At 25.4% G+C, this 10,687-nt stretch overlaps 1 protein-coding gene across 1 annotated transcript; it reads right to left on the bottom strand.

The window, feature by feature from the left end:
- Positions 1-1,938: 1,938 nt before the first annotated feature.
- On the bottom strand, positions 1,939-9,421 carry LOC114123659 (transcriptional adapter 3-like). Its single transcript, XM_027986711.2, has 3 exons — positions 9,062-9,421; positions 8,807-8,979; positions 1,939-3,904 (listed from the first exon to the last, which is right to left on the bottom strand). The coding sequence occupies exon 3, from the start codon at positions 3,867-3,869 to the stop codon at positions 2,346-2,348; it is 1,524 nt and encodes a 507-aa protein (XP_027842512.1). The 5' UTR covers positions 3,870-3,904; positions 8,807-8,979; positions 9,062-9,421; the 3' UTR covers positions 1,939-2,345.
- Positions 9,422-10,687: the final 1,266 nt, after the last annotated feature.

The raw sequence follows: 10,687 nt of genomic DNA on the forward strand, positions 1-10,687 counted from the left end.
GTAATTCAGTTGTGCCGATTATTAATTGTTTCAAAATTAGATTAGAAAAAATAAACCTTTAACTTGATTTTCTTACAAAATAAATAAACACAGTGAAATATTAAATTTAATTACTTTACTGAAGTTTAGATTGGAAAAAAAATTGTTAAAATGTTGTAAATTGTAATTTATTATGCATATATAAATACATCTGGTTTTTAGTTATTAAGGTTATAGGTATTGTTTAATATATAATGCCTAAATAAATATCTGTTTGTAATGATACAATAAGCCTGCTAACCTTTATTTCACCTTCAATGATAATGTATCATAATTTTTTGTTCTACTTATTAAGTGTTTTATAGAGAGATACAAACTTTTAGATTTTAAAATAAAAACCACCTTTTGTATTATAAATTATTTAGCAGATATTTTATTTGAAAACTAGACATATCAAAACAACATTTTTATTGAGTACTTTTTGAGTTATTTAACTTTGTGTACAAAGGATAATAGATTTAAAATATAATAGTCATTATGGTGACTTCAAAAATTTAGTTACAAACATAAATCTATCAACATTTATTATTTTTTTAAATGTTCACAGTATAATAAACTCTGGATCCAATACTACATCTATTTTATATTTTTATAAAACCATTTTAAAATGCATTCTTAATGTAAAAATTTTGATAACTGAAAAACTATTTGTTCAAATTTTGAATTAGATAGGTACATCAAAATTAAAAACAAATATTTAAACTAAGTAATTGACATAGAAGATTTCATTTTAAAAATAAACAGAAGTTTCTATAACTGTTGTATATAGTTAAAAAAATCTCAAGACTTTAAAAAAATACATATCAAATGATAAATTGAGAGTAATAGGGTGAACATGCTTGTTGAATTACTCCATATATAATGTTTTATTTACAGAATGTGCATTTCTATTTTTAAATTTAAGTTTAATTTCAAGGAAATTTTAACAGTGCCACAGATTTAGATTACCATCATATTAGTACACATATCATAAAAATGTTTTCTCTTGTTTGCATGCAAAGTAGTGATACTATATCAAATTATTTGTAATAAAAACAATTAATAATAAGCAATTAATTTAAGCAAACTATTATAGTTTTAATATTGCCACAAAAATACAAGCTATTATTGATAAAATATTGACCACTTAAAATAATTTCCTTTACGCTAACATTTTAAAATCTGTTTATTCAAATATAGAAAGTAGGATATATATATATATATATATATATATATATATATATATATATATATAATGAAGCCATGGCCTTGACTCTTGAGTAAGGCACTAAGGCTATATGAGCAGTTCATTTATAAAAATAAAACTCCATTGTTACAACACTCTCAGTTCCTATAGACTTGCGAATAATTATAATTTTTCTATTTTTATTAAGAAATTAATGTGGTTATTTTTGAAATTGTCATTTTAAAATGTTTTACCATCACTTCCAGCGATATCCCATTATTAAATCAACTTTGTAAAGGCATTGAAATTTATTATGCATCATTAAACACGTTGCCATAAAAGAAAATTGATAATTTGTTATTTTTGATATTATATTATTAGCTATTAATTTTTATTATAATAGCAAAATGTTAATATAGTTGTTATGCTTGAAAATAATACACCTTGTTAAAGGACAGGTAATATGCTGCTAAATAATAATTATTATAATATTATTCTGTTATACCATAAAGATCAAAAATCTTAAAGCTAATACAATCATATCTTTATGATTAATCATTTAATAATGTAAGTATTTGAAATAAAATCTAAATGTTAGTCTAATAAAAAAATATTGTATCATTGAGATGAAGTTGAACATAACTGTATTAAGCAAAAAGGAATTAATTAGACTAATTTTATTGATTTATTTTTATTTAGTAAAAATAAAGATAAATGAAATGTATAATGTATAATTCATATCCATACCTTTGAACATAATATGATAGCTAATTAGTAATTACTCCTTAAATTATTGTACAAATATTTTTATTTGATGACCTTAATATTAATACATGTTTATAGAAAAACAAATATTAATTACAATTAACTTCTGTGTTTTAACTTAAAAAAAAAAAAAAATCAATAAATCAACAAACATGTAGTGTATCCTTAAAAAAATAGATAACACAAACAATAAAATCATCTAGTACATTTTAAAGATATTATCCAAAAATATTATCTGAGAAATAAAAAGTAACCTTTCTTGGTAATGTATATATGTACTAATATATAAATAAATATAAATTTGCATGACATATTAAATAAAATTACAAAATAAATTTTTTAAGTAATAACTGAGATTTATTCAATTTATTATCCTTTAATTTGAATCACCGTCTGATATAGTAATACAGTCGTCTGATATAATAATACACTCGTCTTCATATGGTTTCTTTTTTATAGCATCGTCTGGTTTGGTTATTTTTTCTTCGACACTTAATTTGGAATTATTAGTATCAGAAGAATTAAAAGATTGCAATCCCTTAAGGTAATTGCTGCGTTTATCTAATAAAACTTTAATTTTTTCAGATTCTTTACTCATTGGTGCAGTCTTCCGATCTTTTTTTTGTGAATTACCTTGCTTTTTAAAGTTTAAGATCTGATTATCCAGTTTTCGAAGTTTACTTTTTTTTATTTGTTGAGCATGCCCTATGCGGGCTCGTTCTAGTAATTTAGTTAAATGATTTTTGTTAATTGATTGTAATTTTCTTAACTCATCATCACATTTAGTTATCTCTTCTAAAATTTCATCCTCGACATTGGCAACCTGTGATGGTGAATAAGGTGGACTTCTTGAAGGTGATGTAACCTTACTTTGATCACCAACTAATCCTAATTTCTGTAACAGCTTTCTAATATTTTGCTCCCCATAAAATTCTTCACAAACATTACTCATTTTCTCTGGTTTATCTTCATCATCACTATCAACAATACTATCATCGTCAATGTCTTTTTGGGACATATTTGAATGCTCTAAAAGAGCTGCAATAACTTTTTGGTATGTTGATTTTGATTCATTATCACCACGAGCAGAATTATTAATTTTATTAATTAATTCTACCACTTCAGGGGGTACTCGATCAATTAGTGGATGTTTCATATTTGGCTGATGAGAGCTTGAAGCCTGTTGTTTTTCCATTTCAAATTCTTTATGTGCCCAGCGTTTTGTATAGTGTAAACCTAAAGGTGGTATTTTACTCGGTTTAGAATCATAAGACTTAACCAAATTGTTTAACCAGTTAAGATCTTCATCAGTTACATCAGCAAGATAAGGATCGACCAGAGACCAAAATTTTTTTGCTGATTCAGTTTTATCTGGAGGTAGTTCTTCTGTTTCAGAAGAATTATATTCAAAGTTGTTCAAGTTTGAAGAACATTCATCACTGTGAAATATCTCTGCAGCAACTTTTGCTTTGATTATAGGTATTTCAGAGTTGTTTACTGTTTTATTTTGAGAACAATCCATTAGTACAGAAGCAATCAAATTAGAATCATTTTTTATTATTCTTTTGTTCATAATTACATCAGAAAATAATGATTCAAGTTCCCATTGAATGTTGTCTAATTGATCATCTGTTATAATGTGTTCACTATTTTCATCTTGATTTATTAATGATTTGATTGTTGAATTAGGTTTAAGTTGATGGGGTTTTAATCTGGATAACGAGAGTACTCTTTCTTCAACAACTGCATGCATTTGTGAAGTTGATGCACTGTCAGCTTCAATATTTTTAGTTTTCAATATATTAGATGACAGTGATCCATGTGATTTTGGACCTTTTTTAGCTGATTTTTCACCAACTTTTGTTCCTCCATCATGTTGAGTTTGTTCTTTTGAAGACATTATTGTTTTTGAGTGATAACTAACAGCAACCAAGCCTGTTGATTAATACATTTATTTATTTTGATTTGAAATTGTCTTAAGGGGCCACCACACCAACATTTGTTTTCTTTGTCTATCTCTCACATAATATAAGAACAAAGATATTCCGTATTTTCATGATTAGAACTCTCTGGTTCAGTTTAAGGCAAAGGAGCTTATTATATATTTTATAAAGAAGAAGAATATTTCATTTGCATTGACCGGATAGATTTTTAATTAAAACATACTTATACTTATAAAAAATATAAATATTAAAAATCCATCCAGTTAACACACAAGAAATATTCTTTTTTATAAAATATATAATAGTTGCCTTGGCCCTTAGCTGAACCAGAGAGTCATAATCATGGAAATACGGAACATCTTTGTTCCTATATTGTGGGAAATAGACAGAGAAAACAAATGTTGGTATGGCGGCCCCTTAATCATTTAATTAATAAATAACAAAATTAATTTATTCTACTATTAATATACATAATAACATTATTGTTTAATTATAATGATATTTTATTATTTATGATGATGTCAAAGAATACTTTTTAAGTATTAAATATTATTTTGTTAATATAACATAGGTCAAGTTGTTGATACAATTTATATGCCATGGTTATCCCTACAAAGATAAATGTTTTTATTCTAAACATTTATAAAATGTATAAATAAAAAAGGGGGAAAGTAAATAACACAATAATATTTAATTATTTTAATAGTATACATTAATGTAATTTATTATTGATACTAAATTTTGTATCAATACTACCCTATCGTACAGTGGTATGAATAGGTTCGTAGTAAAAATATGAAATAGCTTAAAATAAATCTAAATGTTTTGAAAATGTTTTTGTGAATATACAATACAGAAATATAGAAATACCACATCCTGTCAATATTTTTTTTAATTACAATAAAATATCAAACTAAAATCTTTATTAAATATTTGAATATGTAATTTTTATATAAAATAAACTTTAAATGTCAATAAAAAAATTATGCCAATAATCTTAAATATTTTTAAGTAGATTTTATAATAACTTATGAGTATATTCATATTAAATTTTCAAGTTTTTTCTAGATTAAAAATTGTTTAATGTCTATAAATAGCACACCAAGATCAAAACATTTTGAAAATTCTATCATGTATATAAAATGAAAATAAAAACATTGTAAAAATTTCAAGTATATACAATTCTTCTTTTTTAAATTACAACAAAATAAGATAATTGATTTTTTCAATAACCTGTTTTACAAAACAATTCTATTTTTTCATTTTTTTTAAAATATATATTCTGGATATTTTTACTTTTGACTTCCTAACCTAAAGTATCGACTAAATCTAAATTTGTATAAAAACATCAAAGTTTTCAAAATCAAAGCATTTTTACTGCCCAAAATGTGATAACAGACACAAAAAAATATATATAATCATTGTAAAATCAATAGGTACATTAATCGTTTCATAAAGAATCAAAAATTATTATTTATGCATAAAAATATTGTTCTTTGGAACATATTTTACTTAAAAAGATGGGTTTTCATTTGAAAAACTAAAAAGTTTAAATGATAGAAACCAAATTAGTTTTCAACTAGATATATCAACAAAGAATTGAAATTTATTTGAATTAAATTAAGGTAATATACATACAGGGTGATTCTTTTATCAAACAACACTCATTGTTTCAAAAAGTATTGACTTTTTTCAAACATTTTTTTCTTCAAAATTTAAGACCCATACTGTTCTAGAATTGTAGATTTCTTCTATATTTCCACTCTAATATTTATTAGGTAAAACAATATTAATTTTTGATTTTCAAATGATAACCTATATGTACTTAAAATTTCATAAATTAATATGGCTATTTTTTTTCACATTCAAATTTTCATTTTTTGTTAATCCGTTGATGAGATATAGCTTCTCATAGTTAGATAGTTTTAGGAAGTGTTTATTGAGTGTAGATGTGTTATAACTCATCAGTAGATAATAATAAATAATAAGTAATAAATAGTAATATTAATTATAATTATATGACAATTGATAAAAAGCTGTATGGCAGGTAGTAACAGGTACAAATATTATCACCAGTCTCCGCTACATTATGGGATCGACAATATCGAATTCATTACTATAATAGTTACTGGATTTTATAAATAAAAATCCCAGATCTGACGGTGTTAATTAGTACTGATTTAGTATAACACCTAAAAACCTTCTAAAGCTAACCAACTTTGAGCAATCAAAGTTAAAAATTTTATTGTGAAAATTCATGAAAAAAATGGCTTTATTAATTTATGCAATTATTAATATAGGTTGTCATTTGAAAATCAAAAGTTGATAGTTTTGTTACTATTAAATATAAGAGTGAAAAAAATTAAAATTGTATACAGTTGTAGAGAAAGATGTACCTATCTAGAAATTTGAAAAAAAATCCATACTTTATGAAATAATGAGTGTTGTTAATTGACTGCAAGAATGTTTTAAATGGCCTAGATACTGTAGCTAATAATCCATACTGCTCAGTTTATTTTTAGTTATTTATTAATTTATTTTTTATTTTTTGAGGTATTTAATAAAGTAAAATTTTTATAGTATTATTTTTCAATATTAAAAATAAACAATAAATTATTTTAAAAATAGAAAAAATACATAACACTAAATTAAAAAAATTCTTAACATTTTTCTAAACAACAGTTTGCCAAAAAAAAAAATGTTAAAAGCTGCACTTCTTTAATAGGAATGTTTATTTAAAATTTAACTGAAGAAAAAAAGTATGAATGTAATTTTAAGTTTTATGACCAGCAAAAAATTTTTAATTTTTAACCCGACCCTCTAAAGTGAAAAAAAATTGGAAACTCCTGTTACTAGGGTATAAAAATATGTATAAAATCCACTGAAAAAAAAAATTGGATTTCAGAATTAACATTTTAATTATGAATTAAAAACTAATTAATCTATTAAATGTGTTAACAAATATTCAATCATCTATTATAAGTAATATCATACTTTTCTCTCTCACACATGTGCAACATAAATAAAATGTATTTATATAAATGTGTTAATTGAATTTTTAATACAAATCCATTTTTGTGTTTAAGTTATCTCAAAGTAAAATCACCAATTAAAAAAACAAAAGAGAATAATATTTTTGTGGATTTTCAATATTCATTTTATATTTTATTATAATTTGAATTTTAAAATACAATTATTTGTATAGGTATTTAAATGAATAGTAAATTGTTTTGAGACAATAATTAAACAAATTGATATGTCATAACTTCGTAAATATTATTCTCTATAATTTTTGTAATGCATGATTTTTCTATAAAAATTAATAACATAAAAAAATATTATTTTGTGTGAATTGCATTTTGTTTATGTACAAGTGGACCAAAAAGAGAAAATAAAACTTATGCTGACATCCTATTAAATGTGCATCTCATTTAGGAGCTGTGTCAATTATGAACAGTGGCATTATCTCCTCTAATGTAAAGTTTATAATGCAATATTATTGTTTTTCATTTAGATACAAAAACATTTAAAATATTACTTTTTCTAACTATAATACCTAGGAAATATTTATAAATAATCTGTACAAATAGAGCTATGAATTTGCAGTTACTTCAATATTAATGTTCTGTAATACATATTTTCATAGGGATCTTTAAGTTTTTATAGCTCATATTAATATATAATTATAAATATTAAGTTTTGAATAAATTAAATAAAACTATTCAAATCGAAGCTATTATCAAGTGAATCGAAAGTAACTCTATACACATGTTACCTGAGACCAGTGTTGATATATGGATGTGAGACGTGGGCTACTACAAAAGGCAATAACGCTAAGTTATGTACAACAGAAAGAAAAATACTCAGAAAAATATTCGGCCCAATCTATAATATAGAAACGAGAACATACGAAAAGAAGACATAATAATGACTTAAAAAATTTATATGGAAGACCAAATATACTATAGTTTAGCAGAAGAGGATAAAATGGGCTGCTGAACATGTTTAGAGGGCAGAAGGAAAAATTATAAAACAAGTTACAGAAGGAAGAATTGTGAAGAAAAGACCTGTAGGAAGACCCCGAACAAGATGGAAGGATGTAGTAGGAAAATACCTAAAAATGATTAATGAAATGTAAAAATGGAAGATGTGAATGATAGGATCTAATGGAATGAGATAATGGTGGCAGCGATGGACCTACATGGACCGCTAAGCTGTTGAGAAGAAGAAGAAGAAGAATAGATGTTTAATGTTATTGTATTTTGACACAAAATTTTGTTTCCAGTAAAATTATTAAAACATTTAATTGTTTTAAGTGAAAAAATATGGTAAAACAACAAACATAAACATGTCTAATAAAAAATTGAAATTTATGTCTATAGTACAAGAAATCTGTTTTGATGACTTGGAGGAGGAGGGATGAGAGTGAAGAACATAATTAGTGTCACCAAAATTACAGTAAATTTATAGGTACTATTGATGATAAAGTTATCTTCAAAATAATTACAATAAGCATAATATTCTATTCTAGCTGTTAACTATAGTAATTATTTTAACAAAAAATAACGAAACGTGAATACAATAGAATATAACGTGGTTTACTCTGTGCTTTACGCTGACCTCCCCGAGTGCAGAGGATTGTAATAAGTTTTAAGTTATTTTTATAATAGTAATTAAGTAATAATTATTTTTATTTAATTTCAAGGTTAATAATAATTATAACGTCATAAGAATAGTTATAAGTAGGTACATGAAAAAACAAGGCCCAACTCCTACAGGGTGGAGGTGATCATCATTCAGATAAAAATCACAACAGCAAGCGCATTATTTACACATCATCTACAACTAAAGTAAATAGCATATTTTGTTCAATTACTGTGGATCGTAGACTTACTTGAAAACCAAAAAATCGAGCAAAAGAATTCCGGTCGCTCAAAAACCAACGTTTCGGATCGATTCACCGCGTGTCTGCGTCAATGAGAGCATCAGAACAATGGGATTTGTTGCGGAATATTGGATATTGTTCAAGCTTCAGATCAACTATTTCACTACTAATCGCCGGACACACTATAGCAATAACAAGAAAAAAAAATATAAGTTTTTGTCATGAGCAATAAGACGTAGGTACGAATAGCAAAAAAAAAAATACGTTTGATTTTGATAGACGCCAATCTAACTATCGAATGTGACGAACGCAGTACGCATAAAGCACGCACTGATTAGTGATCGGCACTGTCGGTAGGGCACTATAGGCAATAGGTATGCTAAGCCACCATTTTGCGACTCATTTATCACATAATATAATATTATGGAACTACGAAGTTGCCGCGTTTATTAATTATTTTATCACTGATAAACGAGTCGCGAAATGGCGGTTTAGCATACCCATATATTTAGTGCCTTACTGTCGGCGGGAACATTACTGATATCACACCAATCAGCTGTCCAGCTGACAGATGTGGCGTAGCGCAGCGCACACACGTGTTTGCCATGATTATCAAATTTAATTATTAAAATTATTAGTTATTATTAATTTAAAATTATTAAAATGTAATAAAGTCAAGCGGTACCTATGTTGACTATCCAGTTTATTTGTAGATTTCTTTTGAAAATACATTTTTGTATGTAACCAAGTAACATAAAATGACATTTATCTATATACTTAGATGATAAAAAATATTATTATTTAAAATCATAAAATGTATAATAAACATACATTTCATACATTTAATTTAAACAGTCATTACCTACTTCGGTACGTAATCGATTGTGACGAATACAAGATAGATATGACAACAAATATTCAGCTTATTAGATTTTTTTATTACAATGTATACACCCAGAAAACACAAAACGTTTAATCTACGTTTATAATAAGGACACTGTTGGTGTATATATAAATACGTAATTAATATTCGTATAATATACGGCAATAATACGTATATTATTGGGGTGTTAGTGTTGGTCGAATGTAAATCGATATATGTGTAAGGATACACGAATATATTAGATTTAAAATGCGTTAATACATACCTAATCGTATATTCTCCAAGGTAAAATCACGTTTAATTAACTTTAATTATACTAATGATTCTGTTGAGTGTTTTTAGTGTACCTATAATAAAATGTTTTTATCTTTTTTAATTTGATTATTCACAAATCCCTATAATATTTTAATCATCCTCATTATTTTAATTTAAAATCAATTTTATCATGTTAGGTATAATGTACTAATGATGTCCATAATAATGTAATTGTACAACGGACTAATAAGTAATTAATTATACATTGAAAAGGAGGAAAACTGGAAAAGACAAAAGTATAGGTACCGAGCCACTCCGCTGTACAATAGGAGTCGAGCGCACCGGGTCATTAAGTAGATGACTTATTTAATGTAGGTATGTGTTAAATTTTAATTTAATGCTGAACACTAGGATTGCATACGAAAAACGATTCTGAACGAAGGCGGTTTCAGCCTGTTATCAAATAAGTATATTACTATCAAGTATCAATTATTAAAATAGGTACCTAAGTAATTAATTTTACAGTTAGTAACATATAATATAGCCGTTCAGTATAAACCAGAAGAAGGCTACTGTTGTCTGTTGTCCAACGGGCTGCTTACCTTTTTTTATCTGACTCGTGCCACATTTTTTAATTGATTCATAAAATGTTATATTTTATCTGTATTTATAAATTACGTTGTTCGTAGAATGTATAGTATCTATTGAACTATATCCAAGTTTGAAGTTATTTAATGTCTAAATATATTGTA

The sequence above is a fragment of the Aphis gossypii genome, chromosome X, assembly GCF_020184175.1.
Source record: "Aphis gossypii isolate Hap1 chromosome X, ASM2018417v2, whole genome shotgun sequence".
NCBI lineage: Eukaryota > Metazoa > Arthropoda > Insecta > Hemiptera > Aphididae > Aphis > Aphis gossypii.

What these genes read in the sequence shown, in the direction of transcription:
- LOC114123659 (XM_027986711.2), bottom strand. Translation starts at nt 3,869, where the DNA reads ATGTCTTCAAAAGAACAAACTCAACATGATGGAGGAACAAAAGTTGGT.